Here is a 22,426-nt window from a genome sequence, read left to right as displayed (position 1 = left end):
ACTGGACCTATACAGTAACTACTTCATGCTTTCATGTCTAAGAATTGTGGGAAATGTAGTCCTACTAGCGTAATGCTGTAGTCCAGGGGTGTCAAACTCATATTAGCTCACTGGCCACTTGGAGGAAAATACATGACCAAGTGGGCCGGATCGGTAAAATCATGGCATTTAACTTAAAACCAATTGGCATCAATTATATGTAGATTTTCACTATTTGTGGGCTAGCCCTAGATTACAGGGCTCAACTGTAATTATGTTGTTCCAAAAAAATAACACAAATGCAAATGAAATGCAGCAACACTTTGCCTGTATGAGTTCCGGATATGTTGTAGCTTTCATCCATCCATCCATTTTCTTGACCGCTTATTCCTCACAAGGGTCGCGGGGGGTGCTGGCGCCTATCTCAGCTGGCTCTGGGCAGTAGGCGGGGGACACCCTGGACTGGCTGCCAGCCAATCGCAGTGTTGTAGCTTCCTGTTTTGCATATACATTGTTCCCAGAATGCATTGTGTGGCGTAATTAATGAAGATATAAGTATTCTAATCCTTGTCCTATGTGTTTGTTACCAGTAATTGAATTTTTGTCGTATTTAACACGTTTATGTCGGTCTATGATTTTATTTTTTTAAATAAACCATAACTTTAGGTGGTGTGTAAAATAATAATATCTAGGGCAATTCCATGTACAAGTTGCATTGCTCATCTGAGGATTGCTTTTGAAATTACAAATTTCTGTTTTGATTGTGGCCAGCTGATTAATTGGTCCGACTGCTATTTTTTTATTTTTTTATTTATTTTTTTACTTATATAAAGTCATCTTGCGGGCCGGATTAAACACCTTTGTGGGCCTGATCCGGCTCGCGGGCCATATGTTTGACATCCTTGCTGGAGTCAGACCCATCGTGCAAGCTGAGTTTTTCTGGCCGCATATTTCCAATGTTACAATGTGGGACGGTGCGATGTGATTGGCACAAGCAATTTCCAATAGCTCTGCTTTGCTCTGCTGCCACCTGCTGGCCGTTTGTGTAATAACTACCATTTCTGCAATTGTTCTTTGCAGTTGAGAGGCTGCATCAATGCATTCTGTATTGCTCTAGCATAAAAAAATTAAAAAAAAACAAAATAAAAACATAAATACGTCTTTGGGACACTTAGCACTTAAAGCATTAAAAAAAAAAAAAACCAAAAAAAAAAAAAAAAACGTATTTATAAGTTATTGAAAGCAAATGGGTGTGGCCTGGTGAGTGACATCAGGAGCTGGAGTCCGGTTAGCCCATTGGTGTCAAACATACAGCCTGGGGACCGGATCAGGCCCACAAAGGGGTTTAGTTCAGCCTGTGAGATTATTTTGTAAAGTAAAGTAAAAAAAAAAAAAAAGGAATGTTGGACAATTTAATCAGCCGACCACTATCAATACATAGGAATTTGTAATTTCACAAGCATTCCTCAGATGAGCAATGCAACTTGTACACGAAATTGTCTTGGATGTCATTATTTTACATACAACTTAAAGATTGGGTTTGTTTAATTTTTTTTCTTTTAAAAATCATAGACTGATATAAACGTGTTAAATACGACACAAATTAAATTACTGGTAACACAAATACATATAACAAAGATTAAATGTCCTTATAACGTGATTAACTGCGCCACACAATGCATTCTGGGAACAATATATATGCAAAACAGGTCGATTTAACACATCCGAAACTCACACAGGCAAAATGTTGCGTTTGCATTTGTTTTATTTTTTGGAACAATATGATTGCAGTTGAGCTCTGCAATTTAGTGCTGGCCTACAAATAGCAAAAATCTGGACAAAGTCAGGTAATTATTTCTATTATTATTAATTTTATATATGTTTTATTTAATTGGCCAATTTATTAGTTATCAAAAAATGTTTCTGCCAAATATCAGAATTGTGTTCAGAATAGCTTTTCCTTGAATGCATCTCTGACTTGCATGCATACATTTATTGTATGTAAAAGCTGAATAATATATGATATTCTCTCTCAAGACTGTATTAGTTTTCTAGATCACCACTGTGCTATTTAACTTTTTTTATTTTTATTTTATTTTTTTTATTTTGCTGAGGAAAAGATTTGATTGTACCACAAGACCTTCAGGATTGCATCACCTCCATGTTGATTTTAAAAGAGAGAGTCCACGTGTTTGCCCCACAAACCTTTAGTTGAGGACTGAGAAAAGTCTCCCTGCAGACAGAAAACAAACATGACCGTGTGGATGAGAGCGGATGGCCGCCGTGCACTTACTCGTGCGTGTTTGCGTTTGCGTTTAGGGCCAGGAGCATGACCGAGCAGCAGGAGCACGCCGAAGAAACGGGCCTGCTGTCCACACAGGACCTGGACGCCTCCAAGGACGAAGACGCGCATGGACACCTCAGGCAATCTTCCATCACCTGCACACACACACATGCAATCACATTTCCCAGAACACCATCTGCATCCTGTGTGTGTGGACACTCACGAGATTTCTTTTCATTGTTTTTATTTTGTAGGCCTACTTGATGTCAAACAATTGTAACACACAAACGTCTTGATAGGCACTATTACACTTGAGGTGATCGACACTCACCAGACGTAACATACTGAAAGGTCACCCCAACATTTAATAATATGTGATTAATGTGGTTGGAGTCTGCAGTAGTTTCGTACTGAATTCTATTACATTGACAGATCTTTCTGATATTTTCGTGCTCTATTTTTTTTGTTTATTCAAACTTAGTGTAAGGAAAAGCTGCCATCCTTAAAATCTATGCCAAAACATACATGTAAATTTACCTTCAACTAGGGCTCTGCAATTAATTGAAATGCAATTACAATTTCAATTATTATACTCCACAATTACAAAATCAGCATAATCGTAATATATGTGTGTGTGTGTGTATATATATATATATATATATATATATATATATATATATATATATATATATATATATATATATATATGTATATTCATATTATTTGCTTTGTTTTAATTTATGCATTTGCACCTTTTTATTTTAAAATACATAATTTAAGGAATTTTGTTAAATCCAAAAGGAACTTGCATAATTCTAGAGTTTTAAATAATTGTGTTTGTCTTAAATTAATTGTTTTAATTTACTTATTTATTTATTTATTATTATTATTATTATTATTATTATTATTATTATTTACATTTTAGCATTTTCTTGTTTAAAATATTAATGATTGTCCTACTGCACATTGCACATGCTGCACTCCAACTTCAAGTTGTTGCCAACATAAAGAAATATATGTTATTATAAATATATATTTTTATAAATTCTGTTTGGACCAAAAGGAACTTACATTATAGTGTTTCTATTTTTTTAAATTTGTAATATTTTTAAAATGTTTAAACATTTTCTTGTTTTGTACAAAACAATAAATAATTATTTGAATAATCATGATTTCAATTATTACCAAAATAATCCTGATTATTATTTTTTACAACTTCAAGTTGTTGCCAACATAAAAAAATATATATTATTATAAATATAGATTTTTTTAAATTCTGTTTGGATCAAAAGGAACATACATAATTATAGTGTTTCTATTTTTTTTTAATTGTTCATATTTTTTAAATGTTGAAACATTTTCTTATTTTGTACCATAAATAAATAATTCTTTGAATAATCATGATTTCAATTATTGCCAAAATAATCCTGATTATTATTTTTTCCAACTTCAAGTTGTTGCCAACATAAATAAATATATATTATTATAAATATATATATTTTTCTAAATTCTGTTTGGGTCAAAAGGAACTTACATAATTATAGTGTTTCTATTTTTTTTAATTGTTAATATTTTTAAAATGTTGAAACATTTTATTGTTTTGTACCAAAAAATAAATAATTATATGAATAATCATGATTTCAATTATTGCCAAAATAATACTGATTATTATTTTTTTCCATAATTAATTAGCCCTACCTTAAAAGAAGAAAGTGCAAAATGGCGACCCAGAATATGTCATGTCTATAAATGTTTAAGTCAAATTTCACAAAGAAATATTATTGCACACCACTTGCATAAAAATAGTAAATAATTTGGCAAGTTAAGAGACAAAACGGTATGCAACTCTTATTTCTTCATAATACGTAACTTCATAACAGTAATATACCAACATGAATAATATAATATCCGTTGTGAGCTGGACTATTTTCTGAATTTTGTATATTGGTATTGGATGTCACTAGCACTTGTAGCAAACAAATGTCTGCTAAATGTGTGGTCGTGTTATGTAAATATTGTGTGTGCTGCTTTGCCAGTCAAATGGTCTGAGGCTGAGCAAGTGCTGGTGTTAGCGTGTACTGTGTGCCCACAGACACAGTGGCTGTTTGTGTTATATAAGAAGGATTGCAGGCGGGAGCCACATGTAATCCCGTCGAATCGACTCTGGGATTGAGCACAAAAAGCTTGTCGTCTGTTGGACTCAAACGAAAGGGTGGAAGCGGAACACTTCCTGTTTACCTGCCGCCAGACAGGATGCAAAGTTAATGTTTGATGAAAAAAATTGCTCAGTGAGATGGTTAAAGCTTGTAAAATATTTTTAGAACGTAATCCTGCTTTAAACTTCTCCGCAACTTTATTTTGTGATGTTGTTTGCCCCACAATATTCCTTTAGCAGCATTGAAAGTGGCTAATGTGAAAATTCCCTCTTATCTTATCTTAACCTTTCCAAGGTGTGAGTCTTTCCACTTGTCTCCAAGCTCACGCTGCTAATTTCCCTTCCTCGATTATTACGTGGGAGTCCACAGTTACACCTGCTGCCGGTGGGAAGTGTTCCCTTTCTAATTTCGGATTCCACTTTAGAGCCCTTCCAGTTGGTAATTAGTTTCAGTATCCTGCTGCCTGACAGCCTGAGGCACCAAACGGGTGCACTGAGGCGCTTTAATGCTTACAAGGGTGAACGATGTTTGTTTCCCTCTCAAACATTGCAGATGTCATCATCATCATCTGCAATTGAAGTTGTGAATTGTTCTCAAGGCACGTGCGTTTTCATTTGAGCTGTTTACATCCGAGAGCATGTTAAATCTGTTACCTGTCGTCCAAAAATAAACTCGACTGTTATGAATGTCTTTTACAACCACCAAACTGTAAAACATGCCTTACATTGTTGACATACATTGCCAATCTGCTCATAGCGTGGGTCCCTTTGGATCTCAGCGTCTCTCTGCAGCAGCAGTATTATTGATGAAGGCCTGCTTCATATGTAAAGGGGAGGCAGATGGAAAGTGAGCGCAGAGAGACGCATGGTGAGTCCCCGCAGGGCCGCCACCGCCCGTATTTTTAATAATCACTCACTCATCCCCACCTCGGAGCGCACGGCTACCGTGGAAACTATTTATAGGCAGTCAGGGAAGCATGCACACTTTCTTCACAACACCATTAACACAATTACCAAACCAGGATACCGAAAGTCATTCTTTATGAGATTTGTTGGGTTTTACTCATTAATTTAGATTTTAGGGTCGGGTGCTACACTTGCAAGTTGCTAATACTAAACAAGCAAAAATGGTTCCACGCAAGCAAAACGGCATTTAGGGTACTTGCACAGCGTCGGAAACTTCGGTTTTCTTCGAAAACGTTTTAAGGGGAAAATAATTGGCCATTTGGCCCAATTAGCCAAATGTTTTGTTCCAATTGGCCGACTGTTTTGGACGATGTTTGAAGGCCAATAATCGGCTGATTATAATCGGCGGCCGATGAATCGATTGGGCCCCAGTGCTAACTGCTAACGATTATGGGAAAAATATTAATCACGATTATTTTGATTGAGATGGAAATCAGGATTAATAAAACATTGATTTTGATTTATCAGTGATTTTAAAACATATAATATTTATAATATGTTAAAACTATTCAAAACTATGCTCATAGCCTTACGTCCCTTCATCCTTTCACTTTGAACACTTTATTCTTGAACACTATTCTTTTTGTCAAGTAGAAGATAACCTTATAAATATATGAAATTCAAGCATTTTCATTCTTTATATTCAAACTTAAGTATTACATTACCCTCTTTGTCATATTTATTTTATCTTGTGTTACTTTAACAAGTCTGGGCAGTTAGTGGGCTAATCTTGGACCTCGGGATTGTATTTTGTGTGTCATGTGGAAATGTGTGCTGGTATGACCAAAAAAAAAAAGTCCTTGAATATATTTGGATGCTTGAATTTTGAATAAAAGAAAATTATGTGAATCCTAAAACAGTAATTGCAAAACAAATACTGGGTGTTGCTGTGTGTTTGGCCTCTAAGGGGCAGTATGGTGCCATGCATCCATGGTGTAGGCGCATACAATGAGAACAGAAGAAAGTTGCGATTGAATTCTATGAAAATAACTCGTTTTTCACAAATCGGGAAGAATTTGTGCCTTTGTGTAGTATTATCTTTCCGGTGGGTATGGGTTACCACAGCATTTGTGTCTGAATATTCATTATTTGAAGGATTATTACTCCTGAAGTTGATGCTAACTTCCTGTTAGTATTTGAATGGGATCCTCCATTCACTTGCATTAGCACTAGGGTAGTGATGTTTTAAAAACAAAGCATGTTTTGTATTTAAATGCACACTGTATGTAATTTTCCTTATTGTGTGTGTAGTTTTACAGTTAACGCCAACTGGTGTGTCATTAAACAGCCTAAAGGACACTTAGGGACATCAGAATCACCCTGATTCGCTCCGGGTTAGCGACAAGCTACATGGTGCATTCAGAGTCCTTTCACAACATAGGAAACTTGTAAACGCACCGCAGCGTTCTGCACATTAATCGCTTTTCTTCGATCGTTGCGTTTTAATGATCGAGAGAAGCCAAAATCAAAATTACGATAAATTTTGGTTAATCGTACAGCCCTATAATAAGGATTGACAATTTTTGTGTTCATATTCGGCAGTGACCACATCCAGTTTGCTAATGTAGTAGCAAAGTCATGATTACAATAAATATTATCATGAAAAAGACCATTACAATAGCTGAGTGTGCATTCTTGTTCAATTAAAGACATAAAGACATTGTTCTTCTTACAAATTTGCTTGAATTTTAATGTGTAACACTGAGGACCCCTTTGCCCTAATTTGAGCCCCATGTCCAACCTTGCAAACTACTTTTTGGACTAAACTATTTACCAAAAAAAAAAAAAAAGATATGCGCTCTACTTTTCTAGACTCTTTATCCAAATGCACAGTGTTTACCAAATGTTTATTTTGTTTGATTGCATGTCAAACATGGGATTAAAACTGGCAATGATGTCAAGCGCATCCGGCCCAGCAGGCTGTGCTGTCACAGCTGTACTGTCCTGCTGAAAACAACGCCCGCACATAAACACACACGCTTGTGCACAGGCACACACAGCAGGTACAGCATCTGGCAGCATGCTGCTCTTTGACATTGAAAGTGCGTTTACATCTTTCTTGTTAGAGGCTTTTTCTTCCCTACGGGAAATGGCTAAGTGACTGCTGAACGCACAATATATACATCCTTGCATCTTAGATGAACTGTCTAGTTGAAAATTTTGGCAGCAGATCAGGAAAGCTTGGCGGAATTGTGGCTACAATGTCAATTGTAACATCGTGCTATACTTCATATTTGAGTGTAGTCTTTTTTTTTTTTGTGGACAGCCTGTCGGATCAGCATTTTGATATGGCCACACCCAGTAGTGACACTGCCGGTTACACACTAACTACATGCTCTAGTAATTTTTTTAATAGTAGCTATAGGCTGGTACTTAATTTTTAAGTACTGGTAAATTAAAACACAAGAATGGGGACAAATCGTTAAAGATTCAGCACAAAACAATACTGAAGTCGAACTAGGGATGTAACGATAACGGCAATATCGTGATATCACCATATTAAAACTGCCACAATATATTGTTGTCGTCATGTGACCATATTAAAAGCAGCACATCTGTTCAAAAAGTCTGGTTGATTTCCATTTGTGCAGCTCCAGCACCCCATGGTGGCTAATATTTTAGTGCAGTTTAATTTTCACAAGGCATGTTTTGGCCCTTCTATGTTTAAAATCCACGTTAATGGTCAGATGAAGGGGAATGTGAGGGTGTATTCAGACCTGCGTTGTTAGGTCCGCTTTAAATGGACCAGAGTTTGTTTCCCACGCTGCTCCGGACCTTTTGTGCAGGTCTGAATGCACACGAATTCTGGTGCGGGCCAAATAAGCGGACCGGACCCACTTTTACCAGATTGTTTTTCACAATTTGTGTTCATTGTTCACTAAGTATTGTATTTTTTTTTATAGCATATACTTTGTGTTTGGCTCATGATAAAAACATTTACATTATTTCAGGCCGCTTGTGTTACCAAACTGTTCTTAACAAGTCATTTATTATTGTGAGCAAGTACAAATGACGGATTTTTAATTCTTACATGTCACCATTTCTAAGAGGTGACAATTGAGAGTAACCCACTTCTTTAGGGCCTACACTAGTGGCCACACCTGTGTGATGGATGTATTAACTCAGCAAAGGAGAAGGGCTTCCACAGATTTAGACAGATTTGTCAACAATATTTGAGAGAATGAGGCTTTTTGTGTACGGTACTTTGAAAACATGGGAGATCTTTGAGTACAGATGTGTCACATTTCAAAGATGTCTTCCAGCTGAGAGGTTATCTGCGTTCATCTTTCCACTTTCACTATCTTTGTGATCGTTATTCAGGCTGTCAATCACCTCACTGTCACTGACACTTCATGCATGACAAGGAAGTCATTTTGCTTTTTAGTCTTTCGTCTCACCTCCAACATGTCTTCTTCAAAAGCATAATAACTGGCAGTGGATTTCTCTTCAAGAGCTGATTATTCCGTATTTTCTCTGGCGCTCGAAGTTTCACGCTGCGTCAAGCCTCCTGAGGCAAGATGGCTTCCATGATGTGCGTGTGTGTTCATGTTTTCTGACAATAAACAAAACGGCAACCTACTGGATCCTCTCCGGGGCATTGCCACTATTTATGTGCAAACTATGTTAATATTCCTCTTTAATTGTGCTGGATGTGACAGCATACACCTGCATCCTGCAGTGATGCGCACGCACACGCACGTGCTGATGATTGCATGTCGTGCTGAGGCATGCAGCCAGCGGGGGTTGTCATGTGGTGTACACACAGACACACACACACACACACACACACACACATGCACACACACATGAAAACAAGCTTCCCACCATTTGTCAGGCTGCCAACAACACCTTGCCTCCATGAGTGTAAATAACACTCTAATAATCACGTTGGCAAACAGTTTACCCTGTTTGGGGTGATTTCATAATGATGTAGCCAAGACTCAAATAATGGAAAGTAGCAACCATTTTTTTTTTAATTTTTTTTTATTCTATTCCAGGTTTCATCTGATTGAAGAGCTGTCCTATGAGGATGTCAAAAAATGTTACCGTGGCTCGGTGAGTGTCATTATTTTGTATGTGTGTGTGCGTGTGATTGTTTTCCATCCCCGTTAATTCAACTCAACTCAACTCAACTTTATTTATAAAGCGCTTCTACTGGGAGTACAGTATTTTTTATTTGTCTATTTTCTGGGGTCGTGATTGTCTATCTTGACTGATTTTGGTTATATGAACTCAACTCTCAACTCAACTTTATTTATAAAGCCCTTTAAAGCAAGCATTGCTGTATACAAAGTGTTGTACATTAAGCAGAAATTGGTTGTGCAGTAAAGAATAAGGTAACAAGAACATAGCAAACATTTTAGATTATACAAGTATTTTTTTTTAATACAAGTAAATAAATTTTACTTCAATAAATTAACAAGAAGTAGGCAAGTAAATAAATAAATAAATAAATAAATAAACATCAAATTCATTACACAAAACACAGCACACACCACAAAACTCCGAAAACAATGTTAAGTCTCATGGTGTGCCAAAAGCCAAAGAATACAGATGGGTTTTAAGACATGTTTTAAATGAGGATAAAGAGGGGGACTGCCTAATATTTAGTGGAAGGTCGTTCCAAAGGGAGGGACCGGCAACAGCAAAGGCTCGATCTCCTCTAAGCCTCCGTTTTGTCCTCGGTTTAGGACAAAATCACCCCCACACGTAAAAAAAAAAGCCCAGATCTGTAAATTGAGAAGTAGTTTGTTTGTTTAAATCCTGTATTTAAAAAGTGCCTTTTCCTGAGTGAAAACGACAGACCGCGCCTTTAACCTTTATCTGTGGCAGCGTCAAGTTATGGTCATTACAACATCTAAATCATCCGGAGGGGTAATAATTAACAACACTTCAATTTAATTTACTGTCATGCAAGTTAAGCACAGGAATATTAATTTGTGTAACAATAGGTGTTTTTCCACCGCTTGAACTTTTAGAAAATTTTTCAGTTTACCTTGGTAAAATTCAGTTCTCGCGTTTTTCCACCAACAATTACCAGGGTAATTAAATTCCCCAGGGGCCATCCAAGTACTATCTCGGCAGCAGGGTTTTGCTGAGCCAGGCAGGAACTTTGAGGGGACAGGCTGCAATGGCCACGGCTGATTGGTCAAATTTGGGGGCGTTGTTTTTACATCAGCTGGGCTCAATCAAATTCATTTGAATTAATTAGTGAATTAATTACCGAGAACTCGAAGATGCTGTGGAAACACAATTCTAAATTCCCTGCTGAACTTTTACAACCAAGAACTTCATTTACCCAGAACTCAAACTTCCTGGGCTTGTTGGTGGAAAAATGCCTAATAAATACACTTTTGAAACCACTTACTATATTGTGATGAAGGCCATCATAAAAGTCACATACTGTATGCACCTCACCTCACACGTCAAAATTAAATATAATAATAAAAAATCATGAAACATTATTTCAGATACCATTCTTTGCTGATGGAAATATTGTTCGAGTGTTACACCTTATAAAGTATAATCTGCCTGTATCACTGTGACCTCCTTTAGCTCCATTTTTCTGAGGAGAGGCACTGCATTGAACTATTAATAGGACAATAAGTGTGAGCCAGTCAAAGTGGAGAGATGGAGAAGAGGGAGGGAGGGAGACAGGTGGCCGCACGATGGAAGTGGGAGAGAGATTGGGACCACTCGTGGTGGGATGCGGACAGTTTGGACTTTGGAAGGTGTGACTGACAGAGGTGAAGAAATACTGAGAAGCAAAGGGGTGGAGTCACGTGACCAGCTCGGACTGATGAAGGTCAGCGTGTAGACGTGGGAAGGTGTCAAATGGTCACTGAAAGCATATTTAAGACGGAGAAGCCTTGACGTTGAGGATGTAGTTGTGTTTGCGTTTCTCTCGGAGACTAGCCCGTCGCCCGTACTGACACGACACAGGGGAACAGTGTGTGTCTTGCAGCCACTTACTTCAAGCCATGGATGAGTGTGTGTGTGTGTACGGCGCCAACGTGCTGAGCCTGGTGCAGAGCCCGCCACCTCTGAGGGAGCGGGTGGTGTCGGCGGCCAGCCGAGTCGGAGCGGCCGGCGTCTGGAGAGGGGGTTCCGGCGCCGTGCAGGCGGGCCGGACCGCCAAGGAGCTGCTCATGACTCTGCCCTGTCCCTCTGCCCAGACTGTCAGCAAGTACAACTCGCAGTACCACAAACTCTTCCAGTGTGTGCCCAAGGATGAACTCCTCATGAAAGGTACTACTTGATGTTTTGCACTGCATCTGTACTTATTTATTATGTGTTCTGCATCAGAACAACTAAATGTTTTCAGGCAATATTGTTAAAAAAAAAAAGTTTTGTATTTATTGCTCCAAGACTTTTTTTTTTTGGGGGGGGGGCACATGGCTTTCTTTCAGTTGTTCATGACAATTTACGCACAAATTAGTATTTTATGTGCATCATTTATTACTTGGCCACAAATAGGCATTTTATGTGCATGTTAAAGTATATAACTGTGCTGTGATTCTTCTTGTTGTTTGTTTACGATAAAAAGTGGGACACGCAACATTCAAGCACCGTCTGACATACAATAATTACAAATACAATAAATACAAGACTTTCTTGATATTAAAGACAATGGGGTCTCGTCTCCGATGCTTTGCGATGCAAAAATTATAGCAATAACCTCATATAAAAAAAAAAAGAGAGAGAAACAGAACATTGGAGGAATTACAGAATAAACTAAAAGAATTGGAAAAGGAATATAAACAGTCTATAACGGCGAGCATTTTTTAAGAAATTAAGAAGACTAGGAATGATATAGTTTGACAACCCAAAATATAAAAGAAAAAAATAATATTCCTTAAACAAAAATATTACGAAAGTGGATTAAAATCACTGAAAATATTAGCATGGAAATTGAAAAAGAAGGTTTCTGAAAATACAGTAACAAAAATTAAAGACCGTAGAAAACATAATATAAAAAACAAATTACAAGATATTCACAAAGTGTTTTAATCATTTTATAAATTGTTGTATTCAAAAGTCCAGGGAGGTAATGACAAAAATAATTGATAGCTTACTAAAGTCACTGAATCGCCCAACTCTGACTGAAGAGCAGAATAGATAACTGTCAGCAAATATATGAGAAGTTGAACTTAAGAAGGCCATTGGTCGGTTAAAGTCAAATACCTCACCAGGTTCAGACGGCTATATGGCTCAGTGGTATAAGGAATTAAAACCAGAGCTAAGCCCTATATTCCTTTCAACATTCAACTGGGTCTTGAAGGAGGCACAAATACCACCAAGTTGGAAAAAAGGCAATTATTACAGCAATACAAAAGGAAGGCAAAGACAAAACTGAATGCAGTCCATATAGACCAATATCAATTCTCAACACAGATTATAGGCTATTCGCTACTATAATGGCTAGACGGATGGAGGAATTTTTACCATGGTTGATACATAATGATCAAACAGGCTTTATAAGAAACCGGCAAACACATGATAATATATGCAGAACACTTCATGTTATAAACCATACACACAAGAACACAATGGAAACATTTCTCATAAGTGTTGATGCTGAAAAAGCTTTTGATTCTGTCAACTGGAACTTTCTTTATAGAACATTGTACAAATTTGGGTTTAAACAGACAGTTATTCAACTTATTAAGGCGTTATACACTGGCCCCACTGCAAGAATAAAAATGAATGGTTATTTGTCAAGCAGTTTTGGGCTGGAAAGAGGCACACGACAGGGTTGCCCATGCTCTCCACCTTTATTTGCATTTGATCTAGAACCTTTAGCCCAATTACATGACAAAACATGCATATTAAGGGTATAACAGTCGGCGGCAGGGAACACAAGTTGGCCTGCTATGCAGATGACATTTTGATTTACTTGGGACAGCCTACTATCTCCCTTCCCAAAGTTATGCAGCAATTTGAGCAATACAGCTGGCTATCTGGATATAGGATAAATATAAATAAAACTCAAGACGCTTTCATACAATGACAATCCACTAATGGAGATAATTACTAAGTATCCTATGAGGTGGCAAGCCGAATCCTTGAAATATTTGGTATTATGATCCCAAAAGATCAGAAAAAACCTCATGACTACAATTATATTCCACTGACTAGAAAGATAAATGAAGATTTGAAACGGTGGAATTTAATTCCCTACTCATCAATTTATTCACGGATTGAATCAATCAAAATGGTTGTCTTACCAAGACTACTTTATCTGTTTCATACTTTGCCAATACGGTTTGATCAAAACCAATTTAACGACAAAATGATAACAAGATATGAAAGGCAGGGGGAAAAGGGGAAGTGAGGATGGGGCCTCCCATCTTTGAAGAATTATTATAGGGCGGCACAGATGAAGGTGTTGATGAACTGGTGTGATGTATCCTATGATTCTCAGTGGAAAAATATTGAGGAGAAAATCCTTCCTTTCCCAATACAGGCAACTTTGGCTGATGCAAACACTCAACATTACATTGGCAATGTCGAAAACCCATGGGTGCAATGCACTCTTACCATTTGGAAAGGCGTAGTTCAGGAGTATAATTTGAAAAAAGATGTTGTAATTTTAAAATGGTATGCCTATGACTCAGATTTTATACCAAACAAAATGTCCCAAAAAAAAAAAGTGTCCAAACAAAATGGAAACGCGATTTAAAACTTGGACTTATAAAGGGATAACAAGTTTGAGTACATTGATTCAGGTTGGGAAAGTGGTCAGTTTTGAGACAATTGCACACAAATATACTTTGGAAAGGCAGGATTTTTATCTATTTGCAATTGCGTCACTATATAGACTTCTGGAGAGATGAATAATGACATGCATATTGATGCATGTGTGAATTGTACCCATCTGTTAAAGTGTGAAACGTTATAAATAAAGAATTACAAAAAAAAACCTAATCTGAAACCGCCCTGAAAACTAATTAAAAGTAACTCAATTTAAAAAAGAAAACTCAAAACGAACTCAAATGAAAAATTGCCAAATTTTAATAAGCCTGCACCCGAGCGACATCACAGACAGACGAGCTCGTGCGATGACGTCATCACAGTCATCCCATCGGCGACGTCATCACAGTCCGGCGACGTCATCAAAGATGGACACCTTTGTCGACAAATGTTCAAGCTTCGTCCAAACGTTTTCAACTCAGCGAATCGCCAACAAATCGTAGGCGGCGACTCAGCAAAAGCCGACTTGTCGAACCTTCTTCAGAGGTGACCGTGGAAAAATTAACGCAGCCATGTCGAACGCGAGCCAGAGCGCCGACTCGAGGAAGGACGCCAGCTGGAAAATCCGGCGTCTGGTCCAGAAGCAGGATGAGTTCAAGAAACTGTGGCAGAGCGACCGGCTGAGCCACCAAGCCAAGCTGGAGGCACTCGAGTGCCAGAAGAGGGCGCTGCAGGAGAAACTGGACGCCGCCATCAAGGACCAGGACGAGCTGTTGACCCAGGTCCGGGTCCATAAGGCCCAGATCTTCTCCCTAGAGCAGAGGAAGTGCCTGATCCAGTCCGAGGCCAACGACCTGAGAGCCGAGCAGGCGCGGCTGTGCGACACCGTCGGACAGCTAGAGGCGGCGGTGGCGGACGGCGAGCGGCATCTGCTGGAGCAGGCCGAGCAGAACGACCGCCAGATGGAACAGCTCGAACACGACTGGCAGGAGCGGATGCGTCAGAAGGACGAGGCCTTCGCCAAGCAGGCGTCGGAGCTGCAGGCGCAGACGGATCGGGCGGCCAAGCAGGCCGAAGATCTGTTGGAGGAGAAATGCGCGCTGCAGGCGTCGCTGAGCGAGCGTTGTGAGGAGCTGGAGGCACAGAAGGGCATCCGTGACAAGCTGCAGTACGACCACGGCGTGGAGATGCGGCTGATCCAGATGCAGAAGAACGCGCTGTCCAACAAGGTGACGGCGCTCACCAACGCCGCCGACGACCTGACCGACAAGAAGGAGGCCCTGAGGAAGTCGGACGAGCAGAAGAGCAAAGAGCTGAAGGCCAAGATAGCCGACATCAGCGAGCTGCAGACACACAAGGAGATCGTCACGGCGCAGCTGCAGCGCGAGGAGCGCGGCGCCGCCACCCTGCGCGACTCCCTGCGCCACATGGAGGGCGACATGGAGGCGCTGCGGGCCGCCTACGCCGTCGAGCAGGCCGCCCACAAGCTCACCCGCAAGGACCTGGCCCTGGCCAAGATGCGCGCGGACGACCTGGCCGAGAAGATCAAGTTCCACGAGGGACGCGTACGCGCGCACCAGGCCAGCGTGAAGAATCTGGAGTGCATGCTCCTCACCAAGGACACGTACATCCGCCGCTTCCGCGAGGACCTGGAGACCTCCATCTCGCTCATCAACAGACCCAAGACCTTCACTAAGGCCATCACTGGCCTCAAGAGGAAGTACATCACCGGCGACCAGGACGTCTGCGTTGACACCATCGAGGACAAGATCGCAAAGTTCCTGGAGTCCAACAAGCTGCAGTCGGACCAGTTTGAGAAGACCATCCGGAGCCTGCGCCGGCAGCTGGAGCAGAAGGACACCGAGACCCAGAAGAGGCTCCAGAAGCTGGACCGCTGCCGCTCCGACCTCATCAAGATCATCAACGAGCAGCGGCTGGAGATCGCCAAGGTCAAGGCCGAGCTCAACGACGTCACGCATCAGCTACGCCAGCTGGCCCCGCCCCTCGCCGCTGCCCGCGGCAACCGGGCGTGACGCCATAATACACCCTTCCACGTCACGTTGAAGTGCACCCCTAGTGGTGGGGAGCAGGGCGTCAATGCGAGTGAATTAGAAAACAATCAGTGTGAGCTAGAAAATAGGTCAAACAGTTGATAACTCAGTTTAGCAATGCTTGTGCGCGGACAACGGATGCTCTATTGGCTCAAAGAGAGATGAGAACATTCTTTTGGCTCCCGGCAGCGATTCTAAACCCCACAAAAGACAGTAAGGAGTAAAATACTAGCTCAGTAGGTAGCGTGAAACTTCAACCTTTTTTTTTTTTAGCAAGCGGCTTCAAACGACTGGTTTCAATGATTCGCAGTAATGTAGTGTCCTACTCGGGACGTTTTTTGTGACACTTGACATATTTCCCACCTTTTATCGAAAACGCTTGCTGAAAATCAAGCTCTCTGCATTCATTTGTTTTTGTTGGGATGTTTGCCCTCCGGGAGGCGCCGCGGGAGCTAAGCAGTGACGTCAGCTGGAAGGGTCTATTGTAAGAACAAATACTGAGTGTTCCTGTGCCTTTTGGCCTCTTGGGGGAAGTGTGGTGCTGTGCATTCATGGCGTACACACTAAAAAGTGAGTACAGAAGAAAGTTGTGATTGAGTTCTATTAAAAAAAAAACCAACTTGTTTTTCACAAAAAGAAAGAAAGAAAGAGAAATGGACTCCCTGTACAGTAGATATGACAGCTATTGTAAATATTTAATTCGAAAGAAAAACAATGTGCTTTTTTTTTTCTCTCTCTTGTTTCGTCAGTGTACTCTTGTGCTCTTCTCAGAGACATCCTCCTACAAGGCAGGCTTTACATCTCTAGAAATTGGCTTTGTTTCTATGCCAACCTCTTCGGCAAGGACATTAAGGTACTGTACGGATCATAAGATCAAAAACTTGACTACTACTCTGAACGTATTGGACTGGAAGAGGTTTTAATTTGAATCGTTCCATGAGATACCTCCTCTGTGAAATTCCATGTTAACAAGCAGCGTCTTGTGTCTTTGATGCTATGCATTTTGTCTCCTTTCCTTGAAACTCAACCTCTTCTGACATTTCATTGACAATAAGCTTCTTATCCAGGCGGCATTCCTTGCATACTGACTTAAATAATAAATATATTGCCCACTACACGACGACTGCATTTGTTTCCGATTTTTTGGTCTTATAGATCATAATACATTTAATATTTTGTGATGCGTGTTTCCACCTTCTCCTGTCCACTTGTAGGTGGCCATCCCTGTTGTCTCTGTGCGCTTGGTGAAAAAGCACAAAACAGCGGGCCTGGTGCCCAACGGCTTGGCTATCACCACAGACACAGGCCAGAAGGTAAACACTGGCGTCACAATCACTGTGAGTTGAAACGCTTGTGCTGATTGTGTGTTTTTTCCGAGGCGAGGTGTGACGGAAAGAACGGCGCTATAGATAGCAGCGGCTTGGAAGCACACTCAAGTGGAGTCTATTTTTCCAGCAGACATGTTTGACATTCTGAAGCTGCCACACAAATCATATTTGTACTTTCTCTAATCAGGGAATCCGTACATCAAATTACAAATCAGAAACCAACAAGAAGCTATATATCAGGTGCTTGTACGCAACCGGCAGGTAAACGAGGTCATTACGAGAAGCACCTGTGGCTAAAACCAAACTCTGGCAGGGATTTTACTTTCTTGACCTGGATTTCCCAATGCTAAGAAGCATTGTCAAGACGCGATCGGTGACCCGCATGTGCAGAAGATCAGCCATCTTGGATCGCTAACTACGGAAACTACAGAGGTCCAAACACGTTCACACACGCAAAATGAAACAGACATTGCAAATAGTACAGGACATGTGCACGTTTGTTTTGTTTATATTTTAAATTTTAATAAAAGCCGTTTTGTACCCAAGCATGTCTTGTACGAAAGGTAGAGAATTTGACACATACTGTGTGTTGGAGCCATATTACAGTGTTCCGTGTTTTTCCCATCACTATAATGTAATGAGGTCAAAAGTAAAATGCTCATCTTATAGGATTAAAAGTTACTTAGTTACTTTAAAATGCATCAATCTAAATTATGTCCCATGTTTTTACGAACACGCACTATCGCGCAGGCATATAAAGGTATTTGTTCTAGTGTTGTTGGCGTAGTTAGAGATCCAAGATGGCCGATCTTCTGCGCATGCAGGTCACCGATTGTGCAGGGGTTACTGACTGCGTCTTAACATGCAGCTTAGTTAGTAGCGGTGAATTGGAGTCAGTCAGCAATAAGTGTCGGTGCGGAATCAAAATATTTGTTTTGGGCCTCCCGGCAACGTCCAGGTGCCGCAAATGTATTTTTTTTTTAAATATGAAAGTAGCTTTGACGCATGCATTTTTGTGTCAACCACTTTTACTGGTCGTCCGAACCGACTTCGTCGACTTTTGTTCCCAGCCCTAGATGGATACATTTGTTTATGAGAACATGCCCAGAAGTCTGATTAAGATTCACTTGCCAAGGAGATAAAGTCATGCCGTGCGAAGTGTTAAGCCCAATTCACACTGACTGCGGAAAGGACACGTTGCGGTTTCCGTACGGCTTCCGCAGGGGCTGCAATTCACACCGTGTGCGTTTCGTGTCCGGAAATCTGCTCCGGACAGACCACAAGATCATGTGGGATTCACGCTGGAGAGTTGAGTTCACCCAATAACAACCGTGTAGTCCCATTTGTAAACAATAGCCACGCTTGTCTGTTGTCACATCGATATGCTTTTTGGACATTATTTCTGGGATGTCTCCCATGGCTTGGTAAGTACGGTTGGTTTTGTGTTTAAAGAGTGTCATTTTGTACTTTAAGTTTTTAATTTATTCTGAGCTCATTTTTTGTCTTAAATGTCCGAGTGATGTCATGCTATGTAGTTAGCTAGCTTCCCTTCCCAAAAAAAAAAACGAGTTCACAAAGAGTTTTATTTTGAAATATACCTTGATTTACTTTGATGCGAGACACCCGATTTCCTGTCCGGCACGTGTAATTTCTTCAGTTTCACGAAATTCCGCATGAACGCTTGCGGAAACCTTCCGCATCGCTGCAGTCGTTCCGCACCGCAGCTGGTGTAAATTCACAGGTAGACTTGAATGTAGAGGTGGGAATCTTGGGGCACCTCACGATTCGATTGCGATTACGATTCAGAGGCTACGATTCGATTATAAAACGATTATTGATTTCCCCCCCAGGCAGCAGAAAAAAAACAATGTATTTTGGTGCTTTTAATGTTTCGTACATTAGTTACAAAAATAGTACAAAAGTCCTCTCAGGCCTAAATAAACTACTATTTCAGTATCAAGTTAACAGTTCAAAACAGTAAATAAAATACTCAAGTCCTCATTCTGTAACAACAGCTTTTAAGTATATTCAGTCTTCAACAGAATAAAACATAGCATTGAGCAAAAATATATTATTTTTATCCACTCAAAAGTGCACTGAGGTATAAATGAAAGACAATGTGAACTACTACTTCAATACAAATGCCTAAAAAAAAAAAAAAGTGCTTTCCTGCTTTTTAAGTTGTGTAAAGATGAACATGTAAATATTAAAGTTTCTCAGAGGTACAAAAAAAAAAAAAAACTCAAGTGCTTTTCTGCTTTTTAACTTGTGTAAACATGAACGTGTAAACATTAATGGGATCGTTCGGCTTTTTTAACATGAATCTCAATTTGATCCTCACCTCCCGTGTGTGCGATCAGCGCTGACTTCGGCGTTGGACGAGAGGAAAATAGTCCAGCAAGCTGGCTGGGGTCTCGGAAATAAAGCGTTTTTCTTCTAAAAACTATTTGTTTTCAAAACCGTGATACATTTCCACCACAATACTCTTTTCTGAATAAAGTCAGACGCCATTACCGCCAGCCACTACTTTTCTGTTCGTTCGTTCGTATCACTGCGCGGCGCCCTGTAGAACGCTAACCGACGCACTGCAGCCAGCTAGCTGATACTTCCGCCTGAAGTTGTTTGCCTTTTCGGAGCAGGTCTGATGTCATGAAGAGGTGGGTTGGTCAGCTCAGCCATGCTTGTTGTTGTTTTGAATCTCGAGGCGTGAGTTGTGGATGTGTACTCTCGGTCCGTCCCATTAAGCGTCCCGAAGACCGCGCGCGCTACTGCGTTTCAGTTCCGCGTACTTTTCGCTCCGGTTCACTTTAGTTTCGCTTCCCTTGGCATATTTATATAATCGGAATTTGGACGTTTGTGAATCGTTCTCGATTGTTCCACGGCCGAATCGTGAATAATCTAAGAATCGGAAATTTTGCACACCTCTACTTGAATGCGTTCTATCCTTGCGGCGTCCGTACGGCCGCCGTACGGAGAACGCACCACGTCCGTTCCGCAGCCAGTCTGAACTGGTTATTATGTGCATGACTCATTCCCGATAAAGGTCTGTAGTAGTGTTGTTCCGATACCGATACTGGTATCGGCAGAGGTGCCGATACTGCATTAAAACAGTGGTATCGGTGACTACTCACAAGTAACATGGCGATACCATTCATACCAATGCTAACATAGGATTTTGGATGCAGCATCTTGTCTCTTGCTGGTGCACGACATTCACTGATATGTGACATGTTCACTGCATGCTGATCTAAGATATTCTATTGGCCCTTGACTGCTCTGAACCAAGAGCAGGACAGCTTTTTCATGTTTTCACCTGCTCATTACTACATTAGAAATAGAAGCCTGGAGGGATGATTCTATAATCCTGTCCCGGACCACTTACTTTTGATTGTTCCTCAAAATACAAATGTGATTGAAAAAAACAATATCCTCTTTGTTCCCCCGGATTAAATACTGTAGTTTTAATCTCCAAAAGTGTTTTTTGCCCCCAACTCATTCACCAACCAGATTAGATACTTTGGATATGTATTTCTCGTCACAGCAATCCGTGATCGACCTTGCATTATGTTTTGATTTCCTCAGTATGTCTTTGTGTCGCTTCTATCAAGAGACAGTGTGTATGACGTCCTTCGTAGGATCTGCACACACCTACAGGTGCGTACGCACATGGTGCAGTGCAATGTATACACGTTACCCTAAATTGTGTGTTACTCAAAACAAGTGATGTCATGTTCTTCTGCAGGTCAATGGGAAGAGTCTGAGTTTAAAGCAGTACATGGAGGAACCCACTTTATCACTGGTTAGTAACAACATCTTAAAAAAAAAAATCAATTTATACTATTAGTTCATGAACTGAAAATATGCCATCATGTACAGAATATTGAAGATTCTCAAGCTCATGAATAATAAAAGATCCAGTAAGTGATGTTATATATTCTCTCGTGCTCCAGGATGAATTCCCCACTCCTGACGAGTTCCCAGTGGTGGATGAATTTCCGTCAGTGTTGAAGTGGCGAAGGAAGCCCTCAGTGGTGTCCGTGTCCTCCTCCCTACCTGACCTGCTGGGGAACTCCAGCAGCAGTCTGAGCGCTGCAAACACATCCTTCAAGTCGGAGCAGCCTCTGGAAGGTCCGACACCGAGATCGAAACCTTTTCTGGATTCATCCAATCAATCAATTTCTAATATATGTCATTTGGATTATTTGTGGCTGCCTGTGAGTGAAAGAGCAAAAAAACTTCGCATTGACGGCAATTTGTTTGTTACGCAACAGCACGTTAAGCTCTGAGTGGAGTGTGAAGGGGGGTTTGTGTGAAAAAGATGGAGTGGATGCAGATTAAATCCACATAATCACAAAAAGTATCCGCTGTCACAGGATGGTTGAGATGCTTGCAGATTGACAGGTTTGATGTGATAAAAAAAAAAAAAAAAAGCATTTACATTATCGGGTTTTATTTTTTTCTCATTATTATTACACGAGCTGTGTGAACATTTTCTTGCACAAACATTTGCACTAACAAGTTTAGAAAGTTATTTATTTGACAATATGTTCACATTTTGTATATATACTACACAGTATATCATTTTGATTGTAATTCACAGGGGTGTAGAATTGCACTGTATCATATTATTTTGAATACTAGTAACCTTATTGAGCTACTTTGGAGGGAGGGGGAAAACTAGAAACCACTAATTGTAGTACAGAAATATAGTAACTAAAAATTACATTATTAACAAACATATGGCAAGTCAGTATAGGTGGTAGTTATCCTTACATATTTGCTAATACTACTACAGTGTTCCCTCGTTTTCCGCTGGTGTTAGGTTCCAAAAAATACCCGCAATAAATGAAATCCGCGAAGTAGTTGGCTTTATGTTTTACAATTCTTATAAATGTTTTAAGGCTCTAAAATCCCCTACCACACAATTTAGACACTTTTCTCATTGAGGCATTTACAAGTTCTCACATTT

The 22,426-nt window shown here is 40.2% G+C and overlaps 2 protein-coding genes across 6 annotated transcripts in view; both read left to right on the top strand.

Annotated features, from left to right (window-relative positions):
• gramd2aa (GRAM domain containing 2Aa) overlaps positions 1-22,426 on the top strand; it is a 30,527-nt gene that overhangs the window by 5,320 nt on the left and 2,781 nt on the right. For 3 of the 5 annotated variants that reach the window (XM_077518955.1, XM_077518954.1, XM_077518956.1), the window contains exons 2-9: positions 2,299-2,403; positions 9,383-9,440; positions 11,336-11,633; positions 16,879-16,982; positions 17,344-17,442; positions 21,040-21,111; positions 21,200-21,256; positions 21,408-21,585. In XM_077518955.1, coding sequence (XP_077375081.1) covers positions 2,299-2,403; positions 9,383-9,440; positions 11,336-11,633; positions 16,879-16,982; positions 17,344-17,442; positions 21,040-21,111; positions 21,200-21,256; positions 21,408-21,585 — 971 coding nt within the window. The remainder of the gene's footprint in view (positions 1-2,298; positions 2,404-9,382; positions 9,441-11,335; positions 11,634-16,878; positions 16,983-17,343; positions 17,443-21,039; positions 21,112-21,199; positions 21,257-21,407; positions 21,586-22,426) is intronic. The other 2 variants (XM_077518958.1, XM_077518957.1) reach the window with 1 other exon arrangement.
• On the top strand, positions 11,641-16,527 carry LOC144017412 (uncharacterized). Its single transcript, XM_077518952.1, has one exon. It carries the CDS (start codon positions 14,651-14,653, stop codon positions 16,109-16,111), a length of 1,461 nt encoding a protein of 486 aa, XP_077375078.1. The 5' UTR covers positions 11,641-14,650; the 3' UTR covers positions 16,112-16,527.

The sequence above is a fragment of the Festucalex cinctus genome, chromosome 4 (genome assembly GCF_051991245.1).
Source record: "Festucalex cinctus isolate MCC-2025b chromosome 4, RoL_Fcin_1.0, whole genome shotgun sequence".
Taxonomy (NCBI): Eukaryota; Metazoa; Chordata; class Actinopteri; order Syngnathiformes; family Syngnathidae; genus Festucalex; species Festucalex cinctus.
The sequence above is the reverse complement of the archived record's forward strand: the minus strand, read 5'-3'. Positions and strand labels throughout refer to the sequence as shown.